The sequence below is a fragment of the Rutidosis leptorrhynchoides genome, chromosome 3 (assembly GCF_046630445.1).
Source record: "Rutidosis leptorrhynchoides isolate AG116_Rl617_1_P2 chromosome 3, CSIRO_AGI_Rlap_v1, whole genome shotgun sequence".
NCBI lineage: Eukaryota > Viridiplantae > Streptophyta > Magnoliopsida > Asterales > Asteraceae > Rutidosis > Rutidosis leptorrhynchoides.
This window is the reverse complement of record NC_092335.1, coordinates 672,831,277-672,856,732: the sequence shown is the minus strand read 5'-3', so window position 1 is coordinate 672,856,732 and position 25,456 is coordinate 672,831,277. Positions and strand designations below refer to the sequence as shown.

The window sequence follows — 25,456 nt, the reverse complement described above, 5'->3', positions numbered from 1 at the left end:
CTTCAATACACTTATCAAAATACTTCTACTTAACAAAAATGCTTACAATTACATCCTCGTTCAGTTTCATCAACAATTCTACTCGTATGCACCCGTATTCGTACTCGTACAATACACAGCTTTTAGATGTATGTACTATTGGTATATACACTCCAATGATCAGCTCTTAGCAGCCCATGTGAGTCACCTAACACATGTGGGAACCATCATTTGGCAACTAGCATGAAATATCTCATAAAATTACAAAAATATGAGTAATCATTCATGACTTATTTACATGAAAACAAAATTACATATCCTTTATATCTAATCCATACACCAACGACCAAAAACACCTACAAACACTTTCATTCTTCAATTTTCTTCATCTAATTGATCTCTCTCAAGTTCTATCTTCAAGTTCTAAGTGTTCTTCATATATTCTACAAGTTCTAGTTACATAAAATCAAGAATACTTTCAAGTTTGCTAGCTCACTTCCAATCTTGTAAGGTGATCATCCAACCTCAAGAAATCTTTGTTTCTTACAGTAGGTTATCATTCTAATACAAGGTAATAATCATATTCAAACTTTGGTTCAATTTCTATAACTATAACAATCTTATTTCAAGTGATGATCTTACTTGAACTTGTTTTCGTGTCATGATTCTGCTTCAAGAACTTCGAGCCATCCAAGGATCCGTTGAAGCTAGATCCATTTTTCTCTTTTCTAGTAGGTTTATCCAAGGAACTTAAGGTAGTAATGATGTTCAAAACATCATTCAATTCATACATATAAAGCTATCTTATTCGAAGGTTTAAACTTGTAATCACTAGAACATAGTTTAGTTAATTCTAAACTTGTTCGCAAACAAAAGTTAATCCTTCTAACTTGACTTTTAAAATCAACTAAACACATGTTCTATATCTATATGATATGCTAACTTAATGATTTAAAACCTGGAAACACGAAAAACACCGTAAAACCGGACTTACGCCGTCGTAGTAACACCGCGGGCTGTTTTGGGTTAGTTAATTAAAAACTATGATAAACTTTGATTTAAAAGTTGTTATTCTGAGAAAATGATTTTTATTATGAACATGAAACTATATCCAAAAATTATGGTTAAACTCAAAGTGGAAGTATGTTTTCTAAAATGGTCATCTAGACGTCGTTCTTTCGACTGAAATGACTACCTTTACAAAAACGACTTGTAACTTATTTTTCCGACTATAAACCTATACTTTTTCTGTTTAGATTCATAAAATAAAGTTCAATATGAAACCATAGCAATTTGATTCACTCAAAACGGATTTAAAATGAAGAAGTTATGGGTAAAACAAGATTGGATAATTTTTCTCATTTTAGCTACGTGAAAATTGGTAACAAATCTATTCCAACCATAACTTAATCAACTTGTATTGTATATTATGTAATCTTGAGATACCATAGACACGTATACAATTTTTTGACCTATCATGTCGACACATCTATATATATTTCGGAACAACCATAGACACTCTATATGTGAATGTTGGAGTTAGCTATACAGGGTTGAGGCTGATTCCAAAATATATATAGTTTGAGTTGTGATCAATACTGAGATACGTATACACTGGGTCGTGGATTGATTCAAGATAATATTTATCGATTTATTTCTGTACATCTAACTGTGGACAACTAGTTGTAGGTTACTAACGAGGACAGCTGACTTAATAAACTTAAAACATCAAAATATATTAAAAGTGTTGTAAATATATTTTGAACATACTTTGATATATATGTATATATTGTTATAGGTTCGTGAATCAATCAGTGGCCAAGTCTTACTTCCCAACGAAGTAAAAATCTGTGAAAGTGAGTTATAGTCCCACTTTTAAAATCTAATATTTTTGGGATGAGAATACATGCAGGTTTTATAAATGATTTACAAAATAGACACAAGTACGTGAAACTACATTCTATGGTTGAATTATCGAAATCGAATATGCCCCTTTTTATTAAGTCTGGTAATCTAAGAATTAGGGAACAGACACCCTAATTGACGCGAATCCTAAAGATAGATCTATTGGGCCTAACAAACCTCATCCAAAGTACCGGATGCTTTAGTACTTCGAAATTAATATCATATCCGAAGGGTGTCCCGGAATGATGGGGATATTCTTATATATGCATCTTGTTAATGTCGGTTACCAGGTGTTCACCATATGAATGATTTTTATCTCTATGTATGGGATGTGTATTGAAATATGAAATCTTGTGGTCTATTATTATGATTTGATATATATAGGTTAAACCTATAACTCACCAACATTTTTGTTGACGTTTTAAGCATGTTTATTCTCAGGTGATTATTAAGAGCTTCCGCTGTCGCATACTTAAATAAGGACGAGATTTGGAGTCCATGCTTGTATGATATTGTGTAAAAACTGCATTCAAGAAACTTATTTTGTTGTAACATATTTGTATTGTAAACTATTATGTAATGGTCGTGTGTAAACAGGATATTTTAGATTATCATTATTTGATAATCTACGTAAAGCTTTTTAAACCTTTATTGATGAAATAAAGGTTATGGTTTGTTTTAAAATGAATGCAGTCTTTGAAAAACGTCTCATATAGAGGTCAAAACCTCGCAACGAAATCAATTAATATGGAACGTTTTTAATCAATAAGAACGGGACATTTCACATCCAACCTCAAGAAATATTTGTTTCTTACAGTAGGTTATCATTCTAATACAAGGTAATAATCATATTCAAACTTTGGTTCAAATTCTATAACTATAACAATCTTATTTCAAGTGATGATCTTACTTGAACTTGTTTTCGTGTCATGATTCTGCTTCGAGCCATCCAAGGATCCGTTGAAGCTAGATCCATTTTTCTCTTTTCCAGTAGGTTTATCCAAGGAACTTAAGGTAGTAATGATGTTCATAACATCATTCGATTCATACATATAAAGCTATCTTATTCGAAGGTTTAAACTTGTAATCACTAGAACATAGTTTAGTTAATTCTAAACTTGTTCGCAAATAAAAGTTAATCCTTCTAACTTGACTTTTAAAATCAACTAAACACATGTTCTATATCTATATGATATGCTAACTTAATGATTTAAAACCTGAAAACACGAAAAACACCGTAAAACCGGATTTACGCCGTCGTAGTAACACCGCGGGCTGTTTTGGGTTAGTTAATTAAAAACTATGATAAACTTTGATTTAAAAGTTGTTATTCTGGGAAAATTATTTTTATCATGAACATGAAACTATATCCAAAAATTATGGTTAAACTCAAAGTGGAAGTATGTTTTCTAAAATGGTCATCTAGACGTCGTTCTTTCGACTGAAATGACTACCTTTACAAAAACGACTTGTAACTTATTTTTACGACTATAAACCTATACTTTTTCTGTTTAGATTCATAAAATAGAGTTCAATATGAAACCATAGCAATTTGATTCACTCAAAACGGATTTAAAATGAAGAAGTTATGGGTAAAACAAGATTGGATAATTTTTCTCATTTTAGCTACGTGAAAATTGGTAACAAATCTATTCCAACCATAACTTAATCAACTTGTATTGTATATTATGTAATCTTGAGATACCATAGACACGTATACAATGTTTCGACCTATCATGTCGACACATCTATATATATTTCGGAACAACCATAGACACTCTATATGTGAATGTTGGAGTTAGCTATACAGGGTTGAGGTTGATTCCAAAATATATATAGTTTGAGTTGTGATCAATACTGAGATACGTATACACTGGGTCGTGGATTGATTCAAGATAATATTTATCGATTTATTTCTGTACATCTAACTGTAGACAACTAGTTGTAGGTTACTAACGAGGACAACTGACTTAATAAACTTAAAACATCAAAATATATTAAAAGTGTTGTAAATATATTTTGAACATACTTTGATATATATGTATATATTGTTATAGGTTCGTGAATCAACAAGTGGCCAAGTCTTACTTCCCGACGAAGTAAAAATCTGTGAAAGTGAGTTATAGTCCCACTTTTAAAATCTAATATTTTTGGGATGAGAATACATGCAGGTTTTATAAATGATTTACAAAATAGACACAAGTACGTGAAACTACATTCTATGGTTGAATTATCGAAATCGAATATGCCCCTTTTTATTAAGTCTGGTAATCTAAGAATTAGGGAACAGACACCCTAATTGACGCGAATCCTAAAGATAGATCTATTGGGCCTAACAAACCCTATCCAAAGTACCGGATGCTTTAGTACTTCGAAATTTATATCATATCCGAAGGGTGTCCCGGAATGATGGGGATATTCTTATATATGCATCTTGTTAATGTCGGTTACCAGGTGTTCACCATATGAATGATTTTTATCTCTATGTATGGGATGTGTATTGAAATATGAAATCTTGTGGTCTATTATTATGATTTGATATATATAGGTTAAACCTATAACTCACCAACATTTTTGTTGACGTTTTAAGCATGTTTATTCTCAGGTGATTATTAAGAGCTTCCGCTGTCGCATACTTAAATAAGGACGAGATTTGGAGTCCATGCTTGTATGATATTGTGTAAAAACTGCATTCAAGAAACTTATTTTGTTGTAACATATTTGTATTGTAAACCATTATGTAATGGTCGTGTGTAAACATGATATTTTAGATTATCATTATTTGATAATCTACGTAAAGCTTTTTAAACCTTTATTGATGAAATAAAGGTTATGGTTTGTTTTAAAATGAATGCAGTCTTTGAAAAACGTCTCATATAGAGGTCAAAACCTCGCAACGAAATCAATTAATATGGAACGTTTTTAATCAATAAGAACGGGACATTTCATTGTGCATTGGTGGTCTGGTGGTATGCGAAGTCAAAGGTTCGACTCTCACTCGGAAGTGTCAGACGTCTATGCGTTTGAATCTCACCTGGGGAGCTTTAACACACGCGATGCCTGTATGGATTCGACATGGGGGTTTCCTTATGAGGGGTAGTAGGATTGTTTCGGTTCGTTCAAGGTAATGATCAGATGGGTGGGTTCCGACTTCCGAAATCGCGTTTGAACCCCTTCATCGACTCTAACCGCGTTAAAAAAATGTAGAGCAATTCAGTATGCTAAAACATTTTTCATCCAAAATTTCACATCTAAATCTAGTCTAGTAATGCAAGAAAATCAGGAGATAAATACTCAACATATGAAACTATCAAGGTACATAACTCCGTCTCAACTTGACCCCATAAGCCGTACATGGTACATATCTCCTTCATAAATAAACATAAATAAACATTTAATTTAATTTAATTTAATTTAATTTAAAATAAAAATAAAAATTCAACCGCCGGACCCTCTCTCAGAGACCTCAATGGCGGAGAAGAAACATGATGATAAAATTAACAACACTTCATCACTCGAAGAAAACAATAACAATAATCCGTTAGATATCGGAAAGTTGCTCCACGGGTAATTATTTAATTCATTCATTCATTCATCGACCTTTTACTCTGTATATATTTCATCATAAAATCCCTAATTTATGTTATTGATTCGATTTCATAACCCTAGGTGCTCTCATTATCGTAGAAGATGCAAAATTCGTGCTCCTTGTTGTGATCAGATATTTTTCTGCCGTCACTGTCACAACGAAGCCACGGTATATACATCTATATATATATATACATCTATATATATATATATATATATATATATATATATATATACGTTTCTTATCTATATCTATACATTTATATACATATATGTATGGATAGAGATGTCAACCATCTAAGTTAGAAGATAGGTGTATCTTATACGAATTTAGTGGATACAGATTCATTTATGTTAATTTGAGTAGAAAAATGGATGTTCATTTATGATGGATGCACAATTTCGTTGATACAAGTTTTCATCTGTATATCTGTATGTGTGTGTTGATGTGTGTACACACACACACACACATATGTAGAGATCGAGTATCTGGTTAGAACACGGATACCGTGAGAACAATAAGAGTAAATCATATACATGCATAAAGTCTGCGATTGACTAAATTAACATCCATGTGAATTTTCGAGATATGAGAATGTGCATATACTTTTTTACGTATATTTGAGATATATATGAATGTGAATTTAGTGATTTACTTGTATCAACGATGTTTTATTAATGTTCCTATTGTACTTGTGCTCTTATAACTTTAGATTGAGGTAAATCCTTTACTGGTTTAATATTAATTTATTCTAACTTTTGTTATTTTTTTCTTTTGCGTTTTTGTATATAGAACGCATTGTCAAACCCCAAAGAGCGCCATGAAATTGTTCGACAAGACATTAAACATGTAGGGTTTTTCTTTTCGTGAAACTTTGGATTGATATTTGTTTTCATATTGATGTTGTGTGATAATGGATCAATCATTCGGTTTTCAGGTCATTTGTGAAATTTGCAATACTGAACAAGAGGTTTGTTAAATCCTTCATTGTGATCATGGAATGTGTAGGCCGGATGAATATAAATGCTATCAGATTATAAACGGTATGTTTCGTTGATATTATAGGTTGCACAAATATGTACCAACTGCGGAGTGAAAATGGGGGAATATTTCTGTGGAATATGCAAGTTTTACGATGATGATGTAAACATTATCTATTTACTTTTGTACCACATATGAGTTACTCTATATAAAAATATCGTTTAAAACCCTGTCCTAATTTGGTTATGTGATTCAGATCTCAAAGCAACAGTTCCATTGCAACGAATGTGGAATATGCAGGTTAGTATTAACAAACTTATGTTTTTGTTTTTTGAAATTATGCATGGTTATTTTCTTATATAAGCTGATGATGTCACTGCAGAGTCGGCGGTGCATCAAATTTCTTCCATTGCCAAAAGTGTGGTATGTTTTTAATTCATCATGTCATGAAATAAGCCTCTTTGCAAAGTATTGTATAAATTTAATCTGACAATATAATTAAAATAAGAAGTTATTGGCTATATGTCCTTTCAGACATACATTTATCATCAAATTTTTAATGTTACCTGTTGAATCAATAATAAAAATTAAAACTTGATGATTTTATCTGGATGAACGCAGGTTCCTGCTACTATCTAAGGTTACGTGGTAATCACCCGTGTGTAGAGAACTCTGTGAAAAACCATTGCCCTATATGTTATGAGGTTATATCTTATCCTATAAAATAAAAAAATATGATTCATGTGTTGTTTTATATATAAAAATAATGCTTTATGGCAATATGGCAGTTTCTTTTTGACTCGATGAAGAGCACAACTCATATGAATTGTGGACACAAAATGCATCTGGAATGTTGGGATGAGATGATTAAACAGAATCAGTTAATTCATTATCTTTTTATTACATTTTTGTTAATTAAGTGATTATTAATTATAGTTTATGAGTGAGCTTGATTTGTCTTGCAGATATCGTTGTCCCATTTGTTCAAAGTCAATGACTGATTTGCCGAGAACATGGCGAAGATTAGACCAGGAGGTATATATTTGCTAATTTGCAATAATTTTCTTTCCATGATTTGCATTTTTGTGTATGAGCCTATCGTTTTTTTTTTTTTTTTTTGAAACTTGTAATTTGACAGATTGAAGCTACTGCCATGCCTGAAGAATATCGATACGAGGTAAGTGCTTCTTGGGTTTTTGTTTAACTGGCTCAAATGGGGCATATTGATCACATAATCCATCACTTATTAAACATGGTATATTGATCACATAATCTTTAGATTAAATCAAAAGGAATTTAATTAAAAGGTCTAAAAGAGTAAAGGGATATGCATGAAATTGAATAGAAAAAAATGGGAATAATGCTACTTTGACTAAACATGACCTGAACCCGTTTTGACCCGTTACCCACTCGTCTGGCTTGCATGTTTCTTTTCGTCTCTGGCTATCAAAGTATTGACCTGCATGCCTAATACACCCATGTAGGCGCACCCCTGTCGTTTAAGCGTATCATAGACTATATTGTTGTTGCTTGAACCTTCTCAATCTCAATCATATTAATAAGATGATTACTAATGCAATTTGGATTTTTTATCTTTGACTGTCTATCGACATAGATTCTTTTTTCGTAAATCATAGGATTCAAAAGTTAACGCCTTTGTGCTGATTTGTCCACACATTACAGATTTCTATTTTGTGCAATGACTGCAACAATACTAGCAAAGCATCCTTTCATATTCTTGGTCATAAGTGCAGTCACTGTAAGTCTTACAATACTCGAAGGATTGGAACGGTAACAAACGCCTCCTGCTAGATGGAGTCAAATTAACAAGTCAATTTCGGTAGCGTAATCATTCTCATGTATCAAGATTTTTTATGAATTTTGATTATTATGTGTGGTTTAAATGTTGCGTATGCTATATATTAATGATTGTGTTCTCCAAATTTAAAGATACCTAAAACTTAAAAATGGATCACAATCAAGATATTTCTTCACATGTGAATCAAATTATACCCCGTGCTCCTAGAGACTAGAACTTGCAACCTTCGAAGTGTTGTAAAAGCCTTTCGTTCGGGTTCTTAGATTCGAGCTTTTCGTTTATCCAAAACGGAGGAGCCGCCCCCTCAAAGCGGGCGATCACGGACCACAACCCGCTTTTCAAACAGCAAATTCACTTTGAAGTTGACTTAATTTGACTGGTCAAATGGTCAATCATTGTGTAGAATTAGGTCCCGTTTGCCTCACGGAATATAACTTAACTATACCTTAATAAAGCATGAAGAGTGGAGGAGTCTTTGGCCACTTGCGAATAAGTTGTTTATATAAGATTTCAAGATAAGTTTTTAAAAGATCATTCGTACAACGTTTTAACTTTATAAATAGAATAGATAGATTAATCAGGGAACATTTAGTTTCATCACAAAAAATAAAATAAAAAGGTTTCGAGCCACTTATAGAGATTACGCTATCTGTATAAGTATCATTTTAGCCACTTTCTTACTTTTGATTTTGTACTAAAAAGAAAAAAGTATACTCCAAATCAAGCCTTTTTACGAATTAACTGCATCTCAGTGTTATCTAAGTGTACGTTTAAAACCATGAATAATTTGTACAACATGTGTGCAAATTCTATTGTCCAGTATCCCTTTTTGAGATGTCTTAATTTTTCTTTATGGAGAAAAAACATCATATAATTAAAGCGATTCGAAAATCAACAAGTACAACCGATACAAAAGTAATCCACCAAACGAGCCCTAACCAACAAACAATCTAAACAGAAGGATTCACCAACGGGTGAACACACGATAATGAGAATAAATGTCACTAAGACTATACCAAAAGAAAATTTAAGTACAAGCTACACTAATACCATTCCTACATGTCTAAAAGCCAACGAAGAAAAAACAGTGAAGGCTCTCAAACCTCCCGGAATCAGAAATTAATAGGACGAGCAGGAGAACACTGCCCGCAACCACAACCACACCGCTAGCAGGCGCCTGATATCCGCCAAAAAAGAGTCAGAGGACGGGTCTGACAGCCAACATAAATTCTGACAAAGCCAACCTACAAAAAACAGCATGCCGAAAAAAATGGGCAACCACCACCACCAAAAGCACCCACAGATCCAGCAACCCACATCAAAATGCTCCAAATCAGACCACCAACGAGAATTAGAGTACCAAGAGAGGTAATCGTCACCTGGAGCTCGGGCAAACAAGAAATACACAACAAAGGTTAACTTGTCGACAAAACAACTCCGATGAGGTCATCTGCAAAGGTGTAACAACAAAGCACCTACATATTTGAAGAATAAATAGACATCAAATCGCAAAGTCAACCGCTAGAATGAGGACCAAAACTCCGGCAACAAAATTCTAACTCGGATACGGGAAACAAAGAAAACCACCGAGGTAAAAGAAGGTAGAAGATGGTCACCGAAAATACAAAAACAAAAAACCGACTATCAACACGCATCCCGACCAAGCAAACGACCTCAGACTCGAGACCGGAGCTAGGGATCGTTACCGGCCGGAATACGAGCATCAAGCCGGAAAACAAGAAGAAGAGGGACAAACCACACCACCATCGAGATGCCAGTGGTTTGTCGGAGATGAAGCCAAAGGAAACAAATTGGCCAGAGAGACCAACAAGATGGTAGCAGTAAAGCAAGGTTGGATAAAGGAGGCTGGGAAAGGAGAAAAGAAAACTAGGGTTTTTTGAGTGAGTTTGGAGAGAGGCAAATCAGAGCCGGGCTATAGCCCGAATGTGGTGGACAACTTAGTGGGCGTACCTCTGAGTGCACGGTTCGACGTGGTGCACCTCTTGGTGCGGCCAATGATGAGTGGACTCGGCTATTTTAATGACCCGTCCTAATCCATCTGGACGAATACATTACATTTGGTTACATCGCGAGGTACTTGACCTCTATATGATACATTTTACAAACATTGCATTCGTTTTTAAAAGACAAACTTTCATTACATCGAAAGTTGACGGCATGCATACCATTTCATAATATATCCAACTATAATTGACTTAATAATAATCTTGTTGAACTCAATGACTCGAATGCAACGTCTTTTGAAATATGCCATGAATGACTCCAAATAATATCTCTAAAATGAGCAAATGCACATCGGAAGATTTCTTTCATACCTGAGAATAAACATGCTTTCAAGTGTCAACCAAAAGGTTGGTTAGTTCATAAGTTTATCGTAAACAATAAAATTCATCATTTTGATAGACCACAAGATTCAAATACAGTACACCTATCTCGTGTACGAAACCATTTTTCATAATGCTTAGCAGAGTAGGTTCGTATCCTTTTCTCCCCGTAGGTTGCCTCGCGATTTTCAATAATCGTGCACATATCTCGTACACAAAACTAATACACATAACCTGTGTATAAAAATCATTCTCTCGATACATAACATTCATTTCGATTTTATTGCTCAACATGGTAACCGACCTTAACAATAATGCGCATCAATAATATCCCCAAAAACAGAACATCTCGTCTGTATAATATATAAACTTCGAAAGACTAAACACCACGCCCACTAGCTCTTCCGTCTAGTGAACATTCTGGGTGGGGGTGTTAAACCCGGTAGCTACCTTTAGGATTCGCGTGAATTAGGGCCATACCCGTTTCTAATTCTTAGGTTACCAAGCAATAATAATCAGGGGAAAAATATTCACAACAATTAGTCGCAATTATCACATCCAACTAATTCAATAATAATCCACAGAACTTCTATCTGCATAATAATTCATTCGAGGAATGTTTTGCTTGTGTCTATCTCGTCAAACATTTATAAAATCATTTCATGTATTCTCAGTTCAAAATGTATTTCAAAAGCATTTAATAAAGCAGTTATAAAAATAGTGCATGTATTCTCAGTCCCAAAAATGTAAAGAGTAAAAGGGAATCAAATGAACTCACTCTACAATATTTTGTAGTAAAAATATTCATACGACGAAATTGAACAATGCAGGGTTGGCCTCGGATTCACGAACCTATATCAATTGTATATCGATTAACACATATAATTGTAATCGAGCAAGTTTATATATATTATTATTAATAATATGTTTGTTATGTTATATGTTATTCAGTTAAATTTAATATATTTAATTTATATAATTTATATAACTAATATTTATCTTTTTTTATAACAGGTTATTAATAAAAATTTATACTAGGGTTTTTATATGATGAAAATATACTTATATATCAATTGATATCTTTTATACTTAATTAGTATCATTTTAAAAAAAAAATGTAGTGATATGTATTACTAATATTATGATAATAAAATTTTATATACGAATATCTATTTGTAATAATGTTAATAATGATCAGTGATAATAATAATAATGATATTTCATTTATAATTTTCTTGAAAAACAATATATTTATTTTTAAAATCTTTTCTTTTCATAATCCTACTAATTTAAAAAAATAATGATATTGATAATATTAATAATAATATCAGTATTAGTTTTCATGTTAACAAAGTAATAATGATTATAATGATATTAGTTTTTAACAATAACAATATTTGATGTGTGCAGCGGTGTATACGAAATATTATTATTTTTATTACGAAATAAGACGAAACATAATACAAGTTACACAAGTTTTAATTATTTATTTACAGATGGGATATACCTAAACCTTGCTACAATACAATAGGCAGTGTACCTAATCGTAGAGTAGTATAGTTTTTAGTAAGTCCGGTTAGTTTCACAGGGAGACGGCTTATTTTACACTATATTTTTATATAACTATATTTGTACAAAATATAAATATATATATTACAATTATTATTATTATAAAAATGGGGGTTTTACCGTTTAATGACCGGTTTGTCGATTTTAAAACTTAAGTCACAATTAAAACCTAATGCAAAATATTAAAAATAAATATAACTTAATTTAAAGCGTAAAGTAAATGACGATAATTAAAGTGCGATAATTTAAAGTGCGATAAATAAAATGACGGTAAATAAAATTGCGATAATTAAAAGTACGATAATTAAAAGTGCGATGAGATATAAAATAAAGGAATTATGCTTATTTAAACTTCCGTAATCATGATGTTCGACGTGTTGATTTTAATTTATTACCATGGGTTAATTGTCCTTTATCCTGAATTATTCGATATGTCCATCTGGTTTTGTCCATAATAGTTCATCGGTCATAATTATAAAGTGCGAGAGTCTTCGTCAAATTAACCTTATATCCGAAGTCAAATATTCCAACTAATTGGGGATTCGAACTGTAACAAGGTCTTAATACTTTGTTTAATGAATACACCAGGTTATCGACTGCGTGTAATCCAAGGTTTCAATACTTTATTAACAATTACACCAATTACCCTTGAATGTAATCCACCCCTGTTTCAACGAGTCCATTGACTATTAATTCATTCCCGTGTCTGGTCAAATGAACAATTATTGGTATTTATAGATATCCCGCCCACCGTACCCGATTAAGCGTATATGGTTATTTATAGATACGTCAAATTATAACCTTTATATTAAATTAACAAGATATCATGTAGTTAATTAAATATAAAGCCCATTAATAGCCCATAGTCCAATTTCCACAAGTGTCGTTCTTTTGTTCAAACCCCAATTATGGTCCAAAGCCCAATAACCCCGTCTTAATATTTAGCCCAACATCACGATTACTTCGGCTCAAATAAGCATAATAATAACTTAAGTACGATACATAATTGAAAAAGGAGAATTTAACTTACAATGATTATTAATCGCGTAGCGTTACACGGACAGAGTTCCGACTTTAAAACCCGTAAAATAACTTTTACATTACCCAAACTAACTAATATAAAACTAAACTAATATATATTATAAATATATATTATAAATATATAATATATATTATAGAAATAGAGAGATTGAATTGATATGGGGTAAATATTTCGTCGAATTGCATCGCCTTTTATAGTGGGATTTGGGTCCTGGTGTGCTCCGCGAGTGTGGAGGTTTTGTGCCTTACAGCTCCGCGAGTGCGGAGCTTCGAATTCCAGCTCACGCAGAAATTGGATCCTAGCTTGCCGACGTTTATTTATTTAATATATATATATAATTTACATAATTAATTATATATTATATTATATTTATGTGCATAGTTAATTTGTGATTTTAGCTCCGTTGAGTCGCACGTTGATAGTTGGTTCATGTCTCGGTTCCGAATTTTCGAACGTCCTTTCGTACGCTTAGATATCTTGTACTTTACGTTTTGCGGCTTGTACTCTTGTCATTTTTAGACGTTTCTCATCAATAAATTGAACCACTTGGATTGTATCTTGTACTTTTGAGCTTTTTGGTCATTTGCGTCTTCAAATCGTCATTTTCTTCTTTTGTCTTCGCCTTTATTTATTTAAACGATTTTTACATAAAAATAGAACAATAGTAACTAAAAGCTTTACATATTGGAAGGATATTGATACTAAATATATGTTTATTTAGAGCACTATCAAATATCCCCACACTTGAACGTTGCTTGTCCTCAAGCAATACAGCACTTGAAATTAAATCACACTTCACTCGAATCACTTTTTTTTATTCTCACACTTTGTACAACAGTGATTTTAATATGGCGGTATAAACAATGATAGTAACGATGTGGTTTACAGTCCCACATGACTTATAAAGATTTAGATCCTTTAAGGAAATTGGATCTTTATGAAAATATTTGATCTTTTGAAAATTCAAGCTAGATTTTACCCTAGACAAGTTTTCCGGAATAACCCTTCACCGGTGTTTGCAAAAATGTTTTTATGGGTTTCATATTTTAAAATTTTAGCTCAAAACTCGTGATTTTGTGTCACCCACTTGCTAACCTTGTATTAGGAAAGCAACACGTCCAGTATACTTGCTCCGTATATTACCTTTCGGTGAACTACCGTCCAGTTGTAAAGTAAAGCGTTGAACAAGCAACTGTTAAGGCAATGTCTAATGACATGCTTTTGATTATGGTCAAGAACGTATCGGATGCAATTACTATCCTTTGTAGGAGCAATAGTAAAGATCACCCTATAATTTTTTGGTCTGGCACAAGGTCCTGTCTTCGACCATGATATGCAACCAACGTTCTTACAGTTGACACCCGATTTGGTTCAGGTGACCTAATGAATTCTGGTGAATTCTTAGGATTTTACGTTCAATGGTAATGAACGCATTGAACATAGGTTTTCAGAAAACTAATCGGTTTTAATTTTGATCAAAATATTTTCTCGTTCAAGCTCGAGTTTAGATATCATTGAATTCCATGAGTTTGTAATTCTCAATCTTTAAGGTCAATCTCAAGGATTGAGTAATATCAGGCTTAAGAGCTGATTTTTAATCTTTTAAGGAGATTATCCTTTCTAGGGGTCTGATTCATTAGTCTTATCAAGCTAATTTGCACAGCGCCCTCCCCATTTTACGAGACAGATCCTCTCATGGTTAGGATAAGTCTGACCACTTGGCGACCCTGTTTGATGCTGTGGTCCGTGGATTTCCTGCTGATTTTAGAGATGACTTTTCTAGATTTTTCGTCAACCTACAGCTGGTCTGGACGACAACTTCTTGACCTAAATCAAGAAGCGCGTGTCTTTTTCGAAAGACTTTACTTTCTTTTAATGATGGAATTGATTCATCGTGTAGATCCATCTTTCTTTCAAATATATTACAGTAAATCGGGTAAAACTGATTAGTTTAGTGCAAAACAAAAGCACCTGCAATAATCTTGTACAAAATATGTGATATTTGTTTTAAAGAACTTGGTGCATTCTTCCCACACTTAGCTTTTATTTATTATTTTCTTTGCTTTTTTATTCTCTTCTATTCCATTTTAAATGAATTCAAGCGTTTTGGGTTATTTCTCCATTTATGTTCTCTCCGAGGTAACAATAATTTCGGCATTAACACCTAGTTTTATCGTTCATAAATATGTATAAATGTGATTTTGAATTCATTTAGTTGAAAATTTTTCAATTAAACTAAGTGTAAACCCGAGAGAATTTATTTTTACAAAATTTGGCAAGTAAACTAAGTGTAAACCCGAGGGAATTTATAACCCTTCCCCACACTTGAGATCTTGCAATGCCCTCATTTGCAAGAAATCAGTAAAAATTTAAATTCATGAGAGTGATTAGTGTAGAAAAATGATTAAAAATACCGAGTTTACAAACATATTGTTTTATATCACATTTGATATTTTATGTCTTGTCGTTAAAATTAGTAGCTTTTGCTGAACTTAATGTCAGTCTTTGAAAGTGCGCTATTTTACCCTGTTTTACATAAGATAGACTACAAATATATATATATATATATATATATATATATATATATATATATATATATATATATATATATATATATATATATATATATATATATATATAAAATCTTTATTTATTAAAACAATTTAAATGAATAATTTTTTAAAATTTTATTTTCTTTTACTTTAGGTAGTTTCGGTATGTTTACCTAGTCCGTCCCTTGACAAAATTTAAAATTTGTCGTTTTTAAAGCGATTGTTTTAAAAGCAAAAATTTTTTTGGGTTTTTTAAATTTTTTTGGTATACTTTAGATCAATAAAATTAAAAATAATGATAACAAAATTTTTCGCCCCGCCCTCGGGTAAAGCAATTTCGATTCTATGATCTAGTCTTTAACTTACGACGAATTTTAGAAATTATTTTTTAAACTTAACGAAATAAAGTAAATTTTGTTTTTAAATTCACACAACACTTAAATTTAAAAAGCGTATTAATTTCATACAAACCTACAAAACAAAAAATTCAGAATGAGGGGAGAAAACTAGTTCTTTAGTGTCTGCTAGTGGAAAAGACCAATCGAATTCCATTCTCGGAATTACACGAGAACAGAACAACTAATTCTAGACATTATTTTCTTTTTAGAACATTTGAATCTCCCCACGCTTAGGTAGCTGTGGTGTCGAAATTGTGATTAACTTCATCGTCAATTTCTCTTGGACCATAATCAACTTGCATATCTGTGACTTTTGCTTTAAGCCATTGGTCGGATTCCTGTGTAATATCCACAAATTCAACTAGTTTCACCTTTTCTTTAGGCGATAGATTGGATACTAACCGGTTACATAACTTAAAGTTCCCCTTGGTTCTAGCATCGCGAATCCGTTTAATAAGTTTCTTCATTGAACTATTAATAACGGGATCATTTAATTTTGTATCAACAATGGAGTTCTTTGTTATCAGGTCATCATTAGGTGTTACTTCATCTTCCCCACACTTAGGCGTTTTATTATTGTTAAGCACTACCGTTGGAGTTATTGGTTCAACGGTTTTGGTTGGTGGAGATTTAGACTTTTGAATCACAAAGGTGACCGATTTGTCACCATCATTAAGTGTCATTCTACCCTTTCTTACATCAAATAACGCCCCGGTGGACGCTAAGAATGGTCGACCTAAAATTAGAGGAATGTTTGAGTCCTCTTCTATGTCAATGACAATAAATTCGACTAAAAAGGTTAAATTACCCACTTGAACGGGTAGGTTGTCAGCAATTCCAACTGGGTGCTTAATGGTTTGATCAAAGAGTCGAACACTCATTTCCGTTGGACTTAACTCACATACTCCTAATCTCTTATATAATGAAAGAGGCATAACACTCACACTTGCACCTAAATCTGATAGTGCATCATACATGACACAATCACTAAGTAGACAAGGAACAATAAATTCACCCGGATCACCCACCCTGGGTGGAAGTTTTGATGGAACTGTCTTCACCGGGTTTACTTCTACGGTTTTTGTTTCTTGCATTTTCTTATTCTTCTTCTTCTTCTTTCCAAAGGTATCACAAACTTTATTACGTATCACTTGCTCATACTCAACTCCTTTTCTTGGAAACGGGATGGGTGGTCTGTATGGTGTCACCACTGGCTTTACATACTCGGGTGGTGGTGGTGTTGTAACTTCTTCATTGTTACTCACATCTAAAACCTTCCCATCTTCTGATGCTGGTTTTTCAGAATTCGTTGATACCATATTAACATTCTCATTCCGAGGATTTACTTCAGTATTACTCGGTAGCTTTCCTTGTGACCTCTCACTCATCATGCTAGCAAGAGTACCTACGTGTTTTTCTAGATTCAAAATGGAAGCTTTTTGAGTTCTTAATGACTGATCAAACCTCTCATTCGTTTGGGTTTGAGATGTAATAAATTTTGTTTGAGATTCCATTAGCTTTGCCATCATTTCTTCCTTATTTGGATTTTTCTCTTCGGTTTGTTGTGATGGTTTATACAAACCAGGTCTTTGTTGATTGAAATTGTTGTTTTGAGTTGGTTGGTTATTCGGACCTTGTTGGTTATACGAGTTATTGTTGGGTCCATTTGGATTGTAAAGAATGTTTTGATTTCGATTGAAGTTTGGCCTTGGCGGTTGATAATTATTTTGATAATTATTTCCCGGCCTTTGGTTCATGTAGGAAACATTCTCACGTTGTTCCATCGTTTGCTCAATGTGACAATCTTTCGTTAAGTGTGGCCCACCGCATTGCTCACAACTGATTCGTATTGCGTTAATATCTTTAGTCATCTTTTCCATTCGTCTCTCGAAAGCATCTATTTTTGCAGAAACGGAATCAAAGTCATGGCTAGAATCGGCTCTAGCCGCTTTAGATGAACGAAAAATATCTTTTTCCTGATGCCAGTCATGCAAGTGGGAGGCTGTGTTATCAATAATTTTGTGAGCTTCGGTAGCGGTTTTCTTCATAATGGAACCACCAGCTGCTGTGTCGATGTCTTTTCGTGTAGCAATGTCGACACCTTGGTAGAATATTTGTATAATTTGATAAGTGTCTAAACCGTGTTGAGGACATCCTCTCAACAACTTTCCGAATCTTTTCCACGCCTCATATAGAGTTTCATTTGGCTTTTGCATGAACGTAACAATTTCTCCTTGAAATCTCACGGCCTTAGATGCTGGAAAGAATCTTTTAAGAAATTTCTCAACTAAAACATCTCATGTGTCAATCGCTCCTTCAGGTAATGATTCTAACCAATCTTTGGCTTCTCCCTTTAAAGTCCAGGGAAACAACATGAGATAGATCTGTTCATCCTCAACCTTTCTGATTTTGAATAGAGTACAGATCCTATTAAAGGTTCGAAGATATTCGTTTGGATCTTCTTTTGGCGCACCACTAAATTGGCATTGATTAGTTACCATGTGTACGATTTATCCTTTGATTTCATAATCTGGCGCATTAATGTCAGGTTGAGTAATTGCGTGACCTTGGCCAGTGCATTTAGCCCTCATTTGGTCTTCCATACTTAGAGGTTCCAGATTTTCCATGATTGAATTTGTTGAATCTGAATCACTAGAGGATTCTGACTTAATGGTTTCTTCCTCAACAATCTCCGGATGAGTAATTTGTGGTTCAGGAGGAATGATTATTGGTTCAGGATCTCTGAATTGTCCTTGAATATCCTCCGGGTTCTCAATTGTGAGGTCGGGTTCAAAAAATGGATTATCGAAAATTTGAATTGGAGTACTTGGTCGACTAGATGATGATTCTAACAAAAAATCAATGGCGACAATATTGGCTAGATGTCTTGATCGAGTTACAGGAGGTGAACATATGAAAGGTGGTGAACGTTTTGCTCGGTGTATTCATTGAATATCCTATTAGTTATAAAAATAAAAAAATTTATATAAGTTATCAAATTAATAGACTTTTCTGATTTTGCCCACGTTTCGAATAGCCAATAGATGCAGCAGGTAGCCAGGACCTTTTAAATCGGAAGCCCACAACTCGCCACTAACAAATCCAACAATTACTACGAATCAGAAAATTTTGGATGTCTATCAATTTAACCACTTAAAATAATTTTCCGTCGAAATTTGAAGAAAATAAAGAAAATTCTATGTCCTAAAAACTAGAGTGTCGAAATGAAAAAGAAAAAGCGCGTCGAAAAACAAGAGTCGAAAAACAAATGTCGAAAAACAAACAGTCGAAAAATAAAAATAAGAAAATAAAGCGTCGAAACTTAGAATTCTAAAAACTAAATATTAAAAATTGCGTCTAAAGTTATTAAAGCTTAAAAGGAATTCTATATCCAAAACGGCAATAACTTAATTAGGCACTAAATTCTATTAAATACTAAAGCGATAAGCGACGTCGTAAAATTCTAAAGCACATAATCTTAGTCTAAAGAAAAAGCACTTAAGGGATTTTACGGCAAAGCCTAAAAATCTAGAAATATAAAGTAACTACGGCAAAAACTAAGTTTAAACTAAATACGAACGATAAATATACAAATTACGATTAAACGAAATAAAAAGATACAAAATATAAAAATAAAACTTAAAGTTATAAAAATACAATTTTTATAAATATAATATTTTTATATTATTATTTTATAAAAGTATTAATTTTATAAGTAATAAAACTAATTAATACATAAAAATACAAATTTAATTAAACTAAAACTAATTAATATTAACCCTAATTACTATTAATAATAATTAAATCTTAACCTAAAAGATTAAATAAATTATTTAACCCTAATTTGGTATTAAATGCGTACTAGGTTGGCCTATCACAGTAGCTCCGCGAGTGCGGATTTCTGCTGCCTAAAATCTCCGCGAGTGCGGATGATGCAGATTCATCTGATGGCAGGTTCAAATTCGTGTAGGTTCAGTTTTTTTTTTTACTTTTTTTTACTTTATTTTTAACTTTTTAATTTATAGAAAATATAATAAAACTTATATATATAAAAAATATATTACTTATTAGCTTTTATAAATATGAACCTTTTTTATTTTAAACACTTAAAAATATAGATATATATTTTTCTCTTTTATTTATGTTTTTATATTTTTGTTTTTTTAAATATTTAAAACTTATAAAAATATATTTTTACAAAAATAGTTTAAAACTTAATAAAAATCTTTTTTTATAGCGTTTCGCTTTTGGCGTTGTTGAAGTTCCCCGGCAGCGGTGCCAAAAATACTTGATGTGTGCAGCGGTGTATACGAAATATTATTATTTTTATTACGAAATACGGCGAAATATAATACAAGTTACACAAGTTTTAATTATTTATTTACAGATGGGATATACCTAAACCTTGCTACAACACAATAGGTGAAATGTCCCGTTCTTATTGATTAAAAACGTTCCATATTAATTGATTTCGTTGCGAGGTTTTGACCTCTATATGAGACGTTTTTCAAAGACTGCATTCATTTTTAAAACAAACCATAACTTTTATTTCATAAATAAAGGTTTAAAAAGCTTTACGTAGATTATCAAATAATGATAATCTAAAATATCCTGTTTACACACGACCATTACATAATAGTTTACAATACAAATATGTTACATCGAAATCAGTTTCTTGAATGCTGTTTTTACACAATATCATACAAACATGGACTCCAAATCTTGTCCTTATTTTAGTATGCAACAGCGGAAGCTCTTAGTATTCACCTGAGAATAAACATGCTTTAAACGTCAACAAAAATGTTGGTGAGTTATAGGTTTAACCTATATATATCAAATCGTAACAATAGACCACAAGATTTCATATTTCAATACACATCCCATACATAGAGATAAAAATCATTCATATGGTGAACACCTGGTAACCGACATTAACAAGATGCATATATAAAATATCCCCATCATTCCGGGACACCCATCGGATATGATATAAATTTCGAAGTACTAAAGCATCCGGTACTTTGGATAGGGTTTGTTAGGCCCAATAGATCTATCTTTAGGATTCGCGTCAATTAGGGTGTCTGTTCCCTAATTCTTAGATTACCAGACTTAATAAAAAGGGGCATATTCGATTTCGATAATTCAACCATAGAATGTAGTTTCACGTACTTGTGTCTATTTTGTAAATCATTTATAAAACCTGCATCTATTCTCATCCCAAAAATATTAGATTTTAAAAGTGGGACTATAACTCACTTTCACAGATTTTTACTTCGTCGGGAAGTAAGACTTGGCCGCTGGTTGATTCACGAACCTATAACAATATATACATATATATCTAAGTATGTTCAAAATATATTTACAACACTTTTAATATATTTTGATGTTTTAAGTTTATTAAGTCAGTTGTCCTCGTTAGTAACCTACAACTAGTTGTCCACAGTTAGATTGTGATGACCCGTCCTAATCCACCTGGACGAATACATCAACATCTGGTCCCATTGCGAGGTATTTGACCTCTATGTGATACGTTTTGTAACATTGCATTCATTTTAAAAGATAATTCATAAATGAATATATAAATTCCAGGTTTTTAACATCTGATGATTCCTACGTATAGACAATCACCATTTAAATGGTTTACAATAATACATTTATTGACAATACAGTCAAAATAAGGTACATGGTAATGGTTTGGTGAATGCAAGTTTCTTGTATATAGCATGTATGACTCCAAGCACATAACGTGTATCACGTATCAGCAAACAGCGGAAGACTTCTAGAAACCTAAGAATAAACATGCTTCAAGTGTCAACACAAAGGTTGGTGAGTTCATAGTTTTAATATTACACATAATCCGTATATCAATGTGGATTACAAAAGTTCAGTTGTTTTATTCAAAGCGTTTATCAATATGTTTTAACATTTCAAATCATCTGTATGTAAAGGTTGATCACAAGATCTCAGTTGTTTTATCCAAAACGTTTATCAATAGGTTTTACATAAAAGGTGGACCACAAGATTTTAGTTGTTTCATCCGAAACGTTTATCAATCGGTTCTACAAAATTGAGCACCCTGGTAACTAAACTTTAACGTTTATATAATTTGTACCCTTTGTATAATCATCTTAATAATACACGCAAACCAACGTGTACGCTTCTCAAATAGCATACGTCCGTTAAAAGGCTAGTGCTCTAGCTCGAACGAGGATATCAAGCCCTATGGATCCATATACTACTACTCGCGCCCACCAGTTCTTATAACTGGCAGTTACTAGTTACCAAAGCTAAGGGATTTTTGGTTCAAACTCAGTGTAGAATTTAGTATGTACTTGTATCCATTGTGTTTAAAATATATTGCATGTATTCTCAGCCCAAAAATATATATTGCAAAAGCAATTAAAAAGGGAGCAAATGAAACTCACTCAAATCAGTTTTAGTTTTTGTATTCATTTTATAAAACAGCGCATGTATTCTCAGCCCAAAAATATGCATAAAAAGGGATCAATGAACTCACTGTTTTATATTGATATACAATATTGCAGGAAAGCACGTAGACGCATCGGAGATGATAAACACGAGGTTTGATTCACAAAAATGCCCCCGAACATTACCCATAACCTCCTTGGTAATAACCCATATTTTCCTTAGCTCTAGCTCGCTCGAAAACTCGTTTTGAAAATTACTTGGACAGCACTCCGTCGTAATATTTTATGTACATTATTATTTTTGTATCGCAAAAATAATAACACTAATAATAAAAATAATAAGATTAATAATAATCTTAATAATAATAATAATAATAATAATAATAATAATAATAATAATAATAATAATAATAATAATAATAATAATAATAATAATAAAGAAAATAAATACGGAGTAATATATGTTAAAACAGAAGCAGAATGATCGAGTTTTTATAGGTGTGGCCTGTCCCCAGACCCCATGCGATCGCATGGTTCTGAAGGCCATTGGCCATGCGATCGCATGGCCCATTTTTCCAGCTCACATAATTTTGTCCTAATGCTTGTCGACATAATTAAATAATATATATATAATATATAATTTATATTAATTAATTATATATTATATTTTATTCCCGTGCATAGTTGATTTGTAATTTTTGTTCCGATAAGTCGTACGTCATCACTTGACTTATGTCCCGGTTCCAGTTTTTCGAATGTCCTTTCGTACCTTTAGAAAACTTGCATTTTACGTTTCGTGTCACGTACCTTTGTCAAAATATAGCCTTAAGTTATCCATAAAATATACCACTCAAAGTATATCTTAAACTTTAGAGTGTTTTGGTCATTTACTTCTATAAATCATCGTCTCACTATTTGTTAAAATACATTTTTAAAATAGTGTTTTACTGTAGCAAAGTAAATTTTACTGTAGCAAATAGTGATTTTCGAAAACACTGTAGCATTTTGGGTACTGTAGCAATTTGAAAATACTATAGCAAATTAGTGTTTTACTTGTTCATCTTAAACGTTTTAGTTAACTTATCTAAATATCAATCGAATCAATAATCGAATGTTACTATCGTTTACTAAATAACTTGAAATCATATATATTCAAATAGATATACAAACCAATAAGTTTAATGTACGGTAACATGCAATTAAAACTTTGTTACGTTTTCAAGTTATAGTATATATATGTATATATTTACATATAATGGTTCGCGAATCGTTGAGAACAACTGAAGGGTATTTGAATAGTTTAAAATTTTTGAGATTCAGTTTTACAGACTTTACTTATCGTGTCGAAATCATTAATCATTTAAGATTAAGTTTAAATTTAGTCGAAATTTCCGGGTCATCACATAGATGTACAGAAATAAATCGATAAATATTATCTTGAATCAATCCACGACCCAGTGTATACGTATCTCAGTATTGATCATAACTCAAACTATATATATTTTGGAATCAACCTCAACCCTATATAGCTAACTCCAACATTCACATATAGAGTGTCTATGGTTGTTCCGAAATATATATAGATGTGTCGACATCATAGGTCGAAACATTATATACGTGTCTATGGTATCTCAAGATTACATAATATATAATACAAGTTGATTAAGTTATGGTTGGAATAGATTTGTTACCAATTTTCACGTAGCTAAAATGAGAAATTATCCAATCTTGTTTTACCCATAACTTCTTCATTTTAAATCCGTTTTGAGTGAATCAAATTGCTATGGTTTCATATTGAACTCTATTTTATGAATCTAAACAGAAAAAGTATAGGTTTATAGTCGTAAAAATAAGTTACAAGTCGTTTTTGTAAAGGTAGTCATTTCAGTCGAAAGAACGACGTCTAGATGACCATTTTAGAAAACATACTTCCACTTTGAGTTTAACCATAATTTTTGGATATAGTTTCATGTTCATAATAAAAATAATTTTCCCAGAATAACAACTTTTAAATCAAAGTTTATCATAGTTTTTAATTAATTAACCCAAAACAGCCCGCGGTGTTACTACGACGGCGTAAATCCGGTTTTACGGTGTTTTTCGTGTTTCCAGGTTTTAAATCATTAAGTTAGCATATCATATAGATATAGAACATGTGTTTAGTTAATTTTAAAAGTTAAGTTAGAAGGATTAACTTTTATTTGCGAACAAGTTTAGAATTAACTAAACTATGTTCTAGTGATTACAAGTTTAAACCTTCGAATAAGATAGCTTTATATGTATGAATCGAATGATGTTATGAACATCATTACTACCTCAAGTTCCTTGGATAAACCTACTGGAAATGAGAAAAATAGATCTAGCTTCAAAGGATCCTTGGATGGCTTGAAAGTTCTTGAAGCAGAATCATGACACGAAAACAATTTCAAGTAAGATTTCCACTCGAAATAAGATTGTTATAGTTATAGAAATTGAATTAAAGTTTGAATATGATTATTACCTTGTATTAGAAAAATAACCTACTGTAAGTAATAAAGGTTTCTTGATCTTGGATGATTACTTGGAATGGATTTAGAAAACTTGGAAGTAAACTTGCAATCTTGGAAGTATTCTTGATTTTATGAAACTAGAACTTTTGGAATTTATGAAGAATACTTAGAACTTGAAGATAGAACTTGAGAGAGATCAATTATATGAAGAAAATTGAAGAATGAAAGTGTTTGTAGGTGTTTTTGGTCGTTGGTGTATGGATTAGATATAAAGGATATGTAATTTTGTTTTCATGTAAATAAGTCATGAATGATTACTCATATTTTTGTAATTTTATGAGATATTTCATGCTAGTTGCC

General features: G+C 32.2%; 1 protein-coding gene across 1 annotated transcript; it reads left to right on the top strand.

The window, feature by feature from the left end:
* Nucleotides 1–5,301: 5,301 nt before the first annotated feature.
* Nucleotides 5,302–8,403, top strand: LOC139899372 (E3 ubiquitin-protein ligase MIEL1-like). The gene is made up of 12 exons (XM_071882201.1): nt 5,302–5,451; nt 5,554–5,641; nt 6,266–6,322; nt 6,411–6,443; nt 6,539–6,616; nt 6,711–6,754; nt 6,837–6,877; nt 7,076–7,158; nt 7,243–7,334; nt 7,420–7,489; nt 7,593–7,631; nt 8,138–8,403. Exons 1-12 carry the CDS (start codon nt 5,354–5,356, stop codon nt 8,264–8,266), a joined length of 852 nt encoding a protein of 283 aa, XP_071738302.1. The 5' UTR covers nt 5,302–5,353; the 3' UTR covers nt 8,267–8,403.
* Nucleotides 8,404–25,456: the final 17,053 nt, after the last annotated feature.